Raw genomic sequence first — 11498 nt, forward strand, 5'->3', positions numbered from 1 at the left:
GTAGGATGTTATCTACTTCTTAAGATTCTATCATAAGTTTGTAAACTGAATTCTCTCAATACTTAGGGCAAAATTTGCCATTTTTTTTTCAAATAAATTTTGCACATCATAGTTAAAAGTAAGGTCGGAGGTTAAACATAAATAAACATAAGTAGTCTGGCCCCAATTAGTACATAAATAAAATATCGGTACCTCAGGTATAGGAAACTAGATTATTCCACATGTCATGATCAAAACAGCCGTCTCTCGTTTTCTCCCGTACTTTTCTTGTCACAGAAATGTGGGTCAGAGATCTTTAACAAAAGCTTTCTTGACGGAAGCAGTGAAGAGACACGTGTTTGACGGAAGAACGGACGCAATGCCTCCGGATCAGAGAAATAATTTGAAAAATCGGCTCATTTGGGTCGATCTGGAGATGACAGGGTTGGACGTGGAGAACTGCCACATTTTGGAGATGGCTTGCCTTGTGACAGACAGCGACCTCAACGTTGTAGCTGAGGTCTGATTTATAACTCACTTGAGCAGTTTTCCCACAAGAACCTTTAGAAATGGCAAAAAATAATACATATGCATTTTTACGTTGCTACTGTTTTTTCTGAGGTTTTCGAGTATGTCTCCAAGTCCTCAAATTTCTTTACCTTGCTTGATAAAGTAAAAACCTTTTCTGGTCCGGTTTGGGCCAGGTACATGTAGGCTTACATGGTTAGTCTACATCATCTCCCTTTCTATCTCTGCTGTTTATTCTTTTTATTGGTAGTAATTTTGTGTTTCAGGCTCCTAATCTCATCATACACCAACCTGAAGAGACTCTGAACAAGATGAACGAATGGTGCGTCAAACATCACACCGATTCGGGCCTAGTCGATGCTGTCCGAGCTAGTAAGGTAATTTGATTTTTGTTTTACAGGGTTTTTTTTCTAGCATATGGAGCATAGTAGTCAGAACTATTGGTTTCTTGGCTTACAAGTTCCATTGATGTCATCTTTAATCTATTGCTCAAAGATGTGAAATCCTGTCCTGTATAATTGTACCAATGTCCAGTTCTTGGTTTTGCTGAGATTCGTTGTATTAAGGACTGTAGTAGGGTACAGTAACCGTTGATTGAAGTGTTGATGTCTCCATTTTCTGAGATAGCGAAGAACATACCACTGGATTATTCATTGATTCAATTCATTGATTTAACCTACAGTATTCAGGAAAAATCCTTGAATTGGCATTTCAGAAAATAAACTGAGATACATGAAGTCAAAATCTGTTTAGTCATAATTGTAATGAACACTACTCCACATTTTGCGGGTTTATCCAGATCTCTTTGCAGCAGGCAGAGTATGAAATGCTGGCCTTTGTTCGCAAGCATACCCTCCCTAAAATCTGTCCGCTGGCTGGCAACAGTGTGCATGAAGACAAGAAGTTCTTAGCCAAGTACATGCCCCAGTTCATGAACCACCTGCACTACAGGATCGTGGATGTCAGCAGTGTCAAGGAGCTGTGCAGGTACTGTACAAGTCAGAAAATTTGGGGGCTAAAAGGCTCACATACAAGTTATTCCTGACAGGTTTTGCCTGAAAGTTGAACTATAAAGAAAACAAGTATTTTTGAAACAATTCTGTAAATTGTCTTACAGTGAGAGATGAAACATTAAAAATATATTTTGTTTGTTAGTGAAATTTGCTGTCTCATTTACTTGACCAAGTCATGCTTCGTAGTTTCTGAGCTCCATTTTCAAGCAGTTTTCATACATTGTTTCTCATATACACCCTCTCCCTGCCTCGTCTATTGCTCCACTCAGACGCTGGTACCCAGGGCAGTTTCAAAATGCCCCTCAGAAGAAGGCAGCACACCGTGCGTTGGATGACATTATGGAGAGTATCGACGAGCTGAAATTTTACAGGACAACAATCTTCAAATGAAGCGTTCTCTCCCTCAAAAGGTTCAGAAAGTCAAAAAGGTTGGACTTGAAATTGTCACTTTGCAAATACACTGAACTGATACAAAGTTGTGATATTTAAAAAAAAATGCTCTTTTTGAAAGATAACTTTACGAAAGTCCTTGTCTTATGCTGGTATCAATTATTTTGCATTAAAGTTTGGCACTTAAGATCAGCGTCAATGCATACATGTACAGAGCACATTTCACTCACTGTTTTGTAGCTGATCTGGAAAGTTAAGAATTCATTTCAACAAACAGGATCAGGGAACTAGCAACTCACAAACTTGAACTTGTTAAGAAGGAGACTCAACACAGCAGTTACTTTCTCTTTTTAATGAGCTGAATGAGTTGTTTACTTTTGTACAAAAAGGCAATGTAACTGACTAGGTATGCACAAGTCATTGATTAAAAACTGTCACTGTGAGGTTTAGAAATCTGCAGTAACAAAACTAATTTGTGTTGTAGAAGACTTTGAAAAGAAATAAAAACAGCGATTATGTCTGTACATTTTTATAGCCATCATACTGAAAAGGTAAACACCACAATAATTTTCCCCTTAAAAGGTAGTTTATATCCTAGTTTACCTATCTGCTCTGTCTTAACACAGACATCTGGCCAATCAGGCTGTTCATCTGAAAGTGTGAAAAGTATGTTAGTAAAAGTTGTAATAGTAAGGCACTAGAACTGAATGCAACATTAATTTCTTGTATATGTACATCATGCTTTGATTTATGCAGCAAAATACATCTGTCAAGCACAAAATGTTCTTGAAAGCTTTAAAGCTTACATACCATTAACCTTCCCTAAATCTTTTTAAGACAATTGATATGTAACAATTAAAAACTCCCTGTAGATTGCTGAATGTATTAAAAATGTATTGAATGGCACATTAATCCTAATTCTGAATCCTATAATGAGACTGTTATGGTTACTTAACTCAAGAGTATTTATTAATGCAAGAATAAGCATGCATGTGATTGGACAAGGTTTGAACAGGACCGTCTGGAAGGAGGAAACAAAGTAAAAGTGGAACAGCATTTTAGACACACACACAAATTGTTAGTCTTGTTTAGGGTTGTTTAAAGAGAGTTGCGACATAAGTGGCTCAATTTTTGGAACCAAAATGGTGGATTATTCCTCAGTGCACATGGACAATTAGCAAACAATAGCTGCATGCTGTACTGCACACCTAATGAACAGCCATTTTGGTTCCAAAGTCTGAAGTTGGTGCTACTCTCTATATATACATGTACAGCTCTAGTCTTGTACTTAATCAGATTGATTAGGCAGGCAAATCCTCAATGAGCAATCCATCACAGGCTTATCCTAACTGCATACAACGCTACTCCAGTGAATGCCAGTATTCCATCTCATGTTAGAATTGCATGTGGTCCACAGTGGACTAAAATGGAGCCACAGTCACTATTAGTCACCACAAGAGGGCGCACTTCAAAGAAATGGGTCCACTAAACTCTTCTTGATCTTTCCTGGGGTGCATGGTAGTGGACAAGTTTAATTAGGCAAACTTACGCATTACTAATTCTCCAAATGACCACTGAAATGCACCCCTACTTATTGCAGCCTCCTTAAAAATCTGTTATTCAATAAAAAGGCGCTGAAGTAATCTTTCCTTGAAATTGATTTACGTCGGTGACACTCTGTCCATTTGTTGAGCACTTTGCAAGATATATTTGGTTGTGAAATTGAAAAACGTTATAACTTCTTCCAAAAACTCACTCGTAGCACATTATTTCCCAAATGATGTTGTGTTTATTGGTGGTTGTTGGTCTCGCGATGGCCGAGAAGGGATAGCTGTTGATTTTGACCCCGGGGAGGAGTTCTTGCATAGATTCCAGCATCCCTGATTCTTGGACCAGTCCAAAAACATCAAGAGCACGGAGGTGTTTGAGCATGCCCAGTTGGCTGTTGGAGATATAATTGAGAAAAGAAAGTTTTGGCAAATTTTCTGACATCAGTTCTATTGTGCATTGTCCAAGCGACTAACAGATTTTGTACAAGTTATCCAAATCTTGAGTGTGGAAAATGTTAAGCTGCATTCCTGTATTGACCTGTACACATCATCTTGGAATAATTAACAAAACATTTACTTTCAGGCAGTGCTGTAGTTGAGTTTGTCAAAGTTCACAAGGCCAGTTACAAGTCCTTTCACAAGGCCAGTCGCAAGTACTTCACAAGACCAATCACAAGTCCTTCACAAGACCAGTCACAAGTCCTTCACAAGACCAGTCACAAGTCCTTTCACAAGTCCTTCACAAGACCAGTCACAAGTCCTTTCACAAGACCAGTCACAAGTCCTTTCACAAGACCAGTCACAAGTCCTTTCACAAGGCCAGTCATTAGTCGTTTCACAAGGCCGGTCACAAGTCCTTCACAAGACCACATCGATCACAGTTTATTTGAATAGCTTGTGATTTGGCTTCAGACTGGATTGACTTGTAATGGACTTGACTACAACACTGGTCTCATTATTTTACTAATAGTTACTTACACAAATGACAGTCGCGGGAGGCTGTAGCATCGACTTAGAGCGATGTGTTGTAGTTGGGTCATGCTCTCTGTAATACTCTCAATCGCTGCAAAGTCTATCACCGCAGCATCGCTAAGGTCCAATTCTTTCATGTCTGGACACCTACAAGTTAGTAGAACAACATCTGCCCAAAGAAAATAATTGAAAGAAACAAAGAAAAATCAACTTTGGAATCCACTAATAAACAGTTCTGTTCATGCATCCTACCGAAAACCTGAAGTTGTAAAGCATCATCAAGAGTTTGTCAAATTAATTGAGTCACTAGAAATTCTTAAAATATAACTCATAACAACTTACATGCAGCGTAAGCACATCTAGGCTGTTGTGCTTAGAGGGAAGTACAAGGTTTCTTGAAAAGTGAATACAACCATCCAGCTAAATGTTCACAGCACCCTAAGCTTGGCCTGTACTGATTATCCCTTATCTTGCAACAATGCGGACATTGTCCTTTCCTCTTACCCACAGTTCTTAGCGTTTGCCTATACCCACTCAGGTTGAGTTTCTCCAAGCTTTTAGGTACATATTCCATGAAGACATCAATCTCTTTACGGGACAGGTTGGCCCAGCCAAGATTTAGTGATTGTAATCTGCAATTAAAAGTGACAGTTAATGGGAAGACAGAGTAATGCTTATACTAAAATGCATTGATCTACCAAGAAGATAGTAAATATCTTTCTTCCCCTCCTAGATTCTTCAAAATCCCTCAGAAGAATTGAAGGATTTTGTAGGATTTTGGACAGTAGACCATGCTTGCTTGACATGGGAATCGAAGCTCCTTAAAAACTTTACTACATCTGTACAAAGAAAGTAACACTGGTTCCAACCAGAGTGGACCATTTTTAGGATTTTGGGAAAGTCCTGGTCAGTGTAATCGTAAAGTTAGGGTTAATGGTAATGGTTATGTCTCAATCACTTATTTTCTCTGTAAAAGTAAATAAGAGATATTTCACGTGTTTTACAAAATGTGACATACTTTGTACAGTTTCTCAATACCGCTCTTAGCCCCGCCTCTTTCAGGCCGCTACACATACACAGGTTGAGCTCCTTTAGGCTCCGCCCATGCTTGGCGACGGACTTCATGACTTCGTCGCTCACCCTGCAACTCTCCAGGCTGAGTTTCTTGATCTGGTTACCAGGGCAACGGTCAAGAATCTCCACCAACTGCTCTGGCCTGGCATCAGTGGCCGTTAGGTCAATGTACTTCAGATGAAGGGGTGGTCTGAGCGCTGACTCAACATGGCATTTGGAACTATGAGAATCAAACAGATATGTAATCCTTTAGTTAGTTGACATTTACGTTTGTTCATTAAAGCAGCTTAAGCAAACTTAGCTCTGTTATTCTCAATAACTGGCCATGGTTTTGTAACGGTACCAACTGTAACCAAAAAGCTACTGTATTTGCAAGAGGACACAATACAGGACCTTGTAAAGGGAAATGGGCCTGAACTGCAATTTTGTGGGGTTTTTTGGAGCAATTTTAGGTGACAACTACTGAATGCATTTTGGCGTTGAATTGTCTGATACTTCTTACAGCTGCAAAAAATGACAATTTCATACAGTTTGGATGCCTTTGAAGCCGATCTTGTTATCTTGGCTGGTGATTCTGTGAGGACAGCATCAAACACAGGACCGTGTATGGAGCAACGTGAAATTTTGGCAGCCACTGTGCCTCTCTGCAAGATTTGTCCGAGGATTCCCGAGGCAAAAGTCTTGTTGGAGATGTCTATCCGTCTCCACAGACTGTCATCAAATCTATTACAAGTAACAACAGTAAAAAATTTAAAGTTCTCAGAATATCGTTTGAATACCTGATCTTTCAAAATCTACCATTTAAACCAGCTTTTGATAAACTTAGATTTTGTTGAATTCAGGACGGTATAGTTCCTGTCACCATTGGTGTATGCGTTAAGATGGCCTTATTTTTTTAAGAGTGTGTACAACCCTGGGCAGCAATATTACCACACCTGAGGCCTTTACAGCTTGTTTTTACGCAACACAACTGCATATTTGGGGATATTAAAAAAGACGGCCACATGCCAGAGGTTAAAGGTCATTCACTTGTAATTAATGAATACCACATGCTCAACAATGGTGTAATAGTATTCCAAATTTATTTGTTGACAACTTGAAAAATAAAATCTGCCCTCCTTTGTTTGAGGTATATCAACTTGTCTGTGACCATTCCAAAGAGCAATGTGGTAATCATGTTTGTGAAAACTAAGGAAAGAATTTGATCCACTTACACTAGATGGTACCAGCGCCTACAGACTCTTGCACAGCGGGCCAGGGTTGTCATTGGCAACCACCAGAAGATACCTAGCATGATCTCGTCTGATAGTCTGCAAAATGGATCTGAGGAAGAAATGGGACATGGGGAGCACTGTGTCATTCGTTGACAAAACAGTTGGCACTGAATTACAGCTCTGACGCTATATCAAAGCATTAAACAAAAAAACATTGTTGCCAAAATTTCTAAAACATAAGACAATTCCCAAAGAACGGCTTTCAATCTGTGGCTGTTCTTGTACTCACAGATAGCAAATTTGGGGTTTGAAGTCTCATCAAACAGCATAACCATGCAACTGAGACTTAAGTGGGCACAGAATTCAGGGCTGGCATTTCATTTGCCACATAATTCCACAAGTTCTCTTATTACCCATCCATTATGTTCTGTTATTCAAGTAATCAACTCTTCAGTAATTAGGTAGATTCCAAGAAGTGAAAATGATTGAGAGTGTCTTCAAAATAGGATTCTTTTGAATCCAATCTTTGGATGAGGACATACCCGAGAGATCCTCTAGGTCTAACTGCTTCTTACAGCTGCAGTAACGGCCATTGTGAATGTGAGCCTGTTGAGACTTGAACTGGTTAGGCGAGACTAGGTGACCTTTAACCTTGTCAGCACGGCTAGGAACCTGGAAAATGAAGCAATAAAAAACATGAGATAATTTTGGACATAAATGTCCATTATTATTCAGATTTGACCTTGCTTAGTTATACTGGGCAAATTAAACTAAGTTCACCAAAGATCATTACAAAATTCAACCCTCATAGATTTTCCAAAAGCTATTTTAATAGGGGAGTTTAAATTATAGAATGTGGTTTGGTTCCTTATAGCCTAACCAAGGGGACCTGCCTGAGCACTGTCTCAGACCCTCAACGTCTAAACCTCAAATTCTTTCAAGTTCAACACGGACTTACCATTGCAGGTTTCTTTATTCTCTTGTTATTCGTCCTCTTGCCGAGCAATAACTGTTTGCCATCAACAGCGCCTCCGGTGTCCATTTCTTTCACCCCGAGATCATTGTAAATGGCCTGTTTGTCTACTTTGGGAATGTCCCATGTGAATGTCGGCGTTATGAATTCCTGCAGCTGTTTTGAGCCACTTTTGGATCTTTTTTTGACGGCCTGCACTTCATTCTTCCTGTTTGGTTTAGCTCTAGGCCTGCTAGAGGCTGATACCAGACCGGGGGCTGTGCGAGACCTTGTTCTGCATTTACTGTAGAAAACAAAAAATAAGGAACAGTTTTCAATTAGGTCTAGGCCCTATTCCTAGGCCTATCCTGCCAAAGGAAACTAACGTCAGAAAAAGCCATGACCCCATTGGTGTTAGACAGGTACTGGCAGCAGCTTGGTGAGCCAGCAAGTTGTACAAGCATGACAATTAACAGACTACACAACTTGAACCAGTTTGTACAGGTTTGTACACATACCATGTACCAACATCGCAACACAATAGAAACTTGTAACTCATTCATGGATGGACACTTCTCACTAGGGTTACATCGTCAATTAGCCTATGGTGTCCACGGCTCTCATAATAATGTTAGGGAGGGTTCGTCGGTCAGAGAAATTGGGGGTAAAAATTACTTGTCTTGATTGTCAACAGAAATTTTTGAGTCCAACCTCCACCTGTCCACTGACCAGCTGACGGGATCGGGATTAATATTTCTCACGCTTATACTTGTCTCATAATCATGATAATTACTTGTCTTAACATAGGTACAATATTAAAATCATGCTAGACTAGACCATTCCTTGCTCTATGACTGGAAATACAACTTTTACCGCAAGAAAAACACGACATGACCTATTCACTACCGCAATTAGCCATGCTAGCTGAACATGCAGAACCAAGTCATACAAGTCAGCAGACAACGGTACGCGATGGTACATGGTGCAGGGATACGTTCCAAACAATCAATTGTATACTCACAGCATATTCCAAATCGACGAAAAACCTTCGCTAGATGAAAGACTAATATCCAAGAAGTATGCAACCTCAAAACAACTGCAGGATCTGAACCAGTCTGATCATCAAAAGATTAAGAAAGTGTGCACCGTACCATACTCCCTGTATTCCTTAGCTAGCTTTATGTTTTTTCACATTTGGCGGCAAACTCATGCAAGCAACCAATCACATGCCTTGCCACCCCGGAAGTATTATGGGAAAAGCTCCAACACGTACGACTGTTGTATGTTGTCGATACTAAAACATAAAACAGTAACGAAAATCCAACAAAATCCGGTGACTGTTGCATGATGCACATTTATTTTTGCCAAATAGCCGTAGTTGTAACTATTTTTAGATCAAAATGTAATCATGAAGGGATTTCCCGTTTGCACAATCAAAGGGCAACTGTGTGGACAGATACTGAGATAGAATTGACAGAAATTTAGACAAATTTCACAATAGCCTCCCTTGATGCTGCAACTAATTACATGGCAGATTTCCCTAACACAGTAACTAGCCATTTAGGGTCAAACTGGGGACTGTTCCCGTACGTATAAAAAGCGTTCAGAGACTCGATTTTTCTGCGACCACTGCAGGCATGCCAAAGCGCAAAATTACACTAGCAGTCGCAAAGGAGGCAGGGCGAACGACAAAGAAATCAAAGATGACTTCTAAACAGCATGGAGCAACATCACAGTCTGATGTAAGTGACGGTGAAACAGAAGTGGAAAAGTATACCTTTTTCTACACCAAGAGCTCACCGTTCAGTCAGCATCATTTTTCAGAATTTACCGTGGATGACGTCCATTACGTGAACGCAGAGCAGTATATGATGCACCAGAAAGCAGGTGAAAGTACAAACCTAAAACAAACCAGACATTAACTGGTCTTCAATTTGCATAGCATAGATTAGCATTTCAGCAAGTGAGATATGGGGAACTTGATTCTCACATGGCATTACTATTTTAATCATTTTCAAGTTTGATTTTTAATTTACACACTTTTTGTGTCATGTCCATCATGTCCTTAGTGCTATTTGGAGATGATGAGATAGCTCAAGAAATCCTTCAGGAGATAAACCCTCAGTCCATGAAGAAGCTGGGACGGAAGGTGAAGGGTTTCGATGATGAAGTGTGGAAGGATAACAGACTCTCAATTGTCAAGAAGGGAAGCTATGCAAAGGTACATGTACTTACCGTGCATACGCTCAGAGCACAAAGAAGGTTAATGGTAATTGAATTTTCCATAGTTGACCTCAAACTCTTGAACATGCAAAATGTACTTATTCTGGATTTCTTTCTGGGTATCCTCTTAAGAAACAACGGTAGCCTCACTTTCAATTCGTGCTTTGTTGAAGGTTAAATTCTGACTCATTGAAGGCATATTTTTATATGAAATGGGTTTGGTTCTCTGCCTTGCTGCTTACTTACACTGGCCTTGGTTGTGTTTGTATTGGAAATATCAGACTTTCTCATGCTGTTTGATATGAACTAGGCTCCCAGTAGAACATTTCAAGCATTTAAAATTCAAAGACCTTCCTTTGCAAACATATCGGCCAAGTTATTGCAATATCCTCAGTTCACATTTCAGAAAAAGCAGCTGACCACATTTTCACCGATGTTTTAATTTCTCTCTAGTTTTCTCAGAACCCGGACTTGAAGCGTGAGCTTCTGTCGACCCAGGGCACGGTGCTGGTCGAGGCCAGCCCAAGGGACACCGTCTGGGGCATTGGCCTTGGAGCTAACAACCCCAAAGCAAAGAGCAAGAGAACTTGGCGGGGAAGGAATCTACTGGGGTACACCTTGACTCAAGTCAGGGATCAGTTAATACGAGAGAGCTCAGGCAAGGACGAGAAGACAGACTAGTGAGTGAAAGTCTTGTCCTGAAAAAACGTCAATTATTAATTGAATGCCACGTTTTATCCCATATGAAGTAAATGCACCATACATAATTACAAGTTTGTTTTACTGGCCAAAAATGTCAGGGTGTTTTCGGTTTTCAACTTCATATTTTTCACACAAATTGTAAAGTTTTACTATATCTGAACTACCAAGACAGTTTTCATTTAAGACTTTTGTATCCTTCAAAATCTTCTACTATGCCCACTTTGCAGGAGCTTAACCCTAACCTTCCCAAACCACACAGAATTAAACAGTAGTAAAGTGTTTAATTCTGTGGGGATAGGTCTGGTAGGCCCATAACAGCTGGCTTTTGCATTGGGTTTGGCATGTATACCTCAGAAAAACAAAGTCCAACAGCCTCTGTGCACAAAGTCCCATATGGGTGTTTAACTGTGTGAATGGGGAAGGTTAGGGCCAGCAACCCTTGGGGGTTAGGGTTCAGGCATATTTCTTTGTGTTGTAATTTTCGAGGGGAGTAAGGCCCCTGTGGTAAGTAACTATGGCCAAGTTGGGCTTTTTTTCTTCAATCTTGCAAATTCCTCCCAAACCTCTTATGGATTCCATGCCATCTAGGATGTTTAGATGAAGATCTTTGACAATTCTTTGAAATGTGTATCTTGTAACACCGATGAATAGACACCTTTCACTGTACGCTGTAGGTGTTTGAAAACAGCAAGGTTCTCACCATTCTCAGAAAGCTGCCAAAAGTTGGTATTTAGGAATCAATGCAATTCAATTTCTAAATTAAACAATTTTTAATGTCAACATTTATTTTCTGTAGACCAAAGGGTATTTTAAAAAATCCTGACAGATCGGATTTCTGAATTTTTATAAGGGTTGTCCCAATAAATGAGCAATGGAAGAAATAAAACTCTTCACAGATCTC

General features: G+C 39.8%; 3 protein-coding genes across 3 annotated transcripts; 2 read left to right on the forward strand and 1 right to left on the reverse strand.

The window, feature by feature from the left end:
• The first annotated feature begins 195 nt into the window (after positions 1-195).
• Positions 196-3566, forward strand: rexo2 (RNA exonuclease 2). The gene is made up of 4 exons (XM_022232185.2): positions 196-499; positions 774-884; positions 1307-1494; positions 1790-3566. Exons 1-4 carry the CDS (start codon positions 227-229, stop codon positions 1908-1910), a joined length of 693 nt encoding a protein of 230 aa, XP_022087877.2. The 5' UTR covers positions 196-226; the 3' UTR covers positions 1911-3566.
• skp2 (S-phase kinase associated protein 2) lies at positions 2248-8869 on the reverse strand. The gene is made up of 9 exons (XM_022232184.2): positions 8694-8869; positions 7679-7976; positions 7263-7392; positions 6721-6829; positions 6035-6229; positions 5451-5726; positions 4937-5064; positions 4439-4601; positions 2248-3852 (listed from the first exon to the last, which is right to left on the reverse strand). The coding sequence occupies exons 1-9, from the start codon at positions 8696-8698 to the stop codon at positions 3663-3665; spliced, it is 1494 nt and encodes a 497-aa protein (XP_022087876.2). The 5' UTR covers positions 8699-8869; the 3' UTR covers positions 2248-3662.
• Positions 8870-9079: 210 nt separating this feature from the next.
• Positions 9080-11483, forward strand: LOC110977748 (protein irg-1-like). The gene is made up of 3 exons (XM_022232160.2): positions 9080-9559; positions 9742-9893; positions 10349-11483. The coding sequence occupies exons 1-3, from the start codon at positions 9310-9312 to the stop codon at positions 10574-10576; spliced, it is 630 nt and encodes a 209-aa protein (XP_022087852.2). The 5' UTR covers positions 9080-9309; the 3' UTR covers positions 10577-11483.
• The last annotated feature ends 15 nt before the right edge of the window (positions 11484-11498 follow it).

The sequence above is a fragment of the Acanthaster planci genome, linkage group LG12, assembly GCF_054643075.1.
Source record: "Acanthaster planci isolate LZ-2023a linkage group LG12, COTS_SCS, whole genome shotgun sequence".
Taxonomy (NCBI): Eukaryota; Metazoa; Echinodermata; class Asteroidea; order Valvatida; family Acanthasteridae; genus Acanthaster; species Acanthaster planci.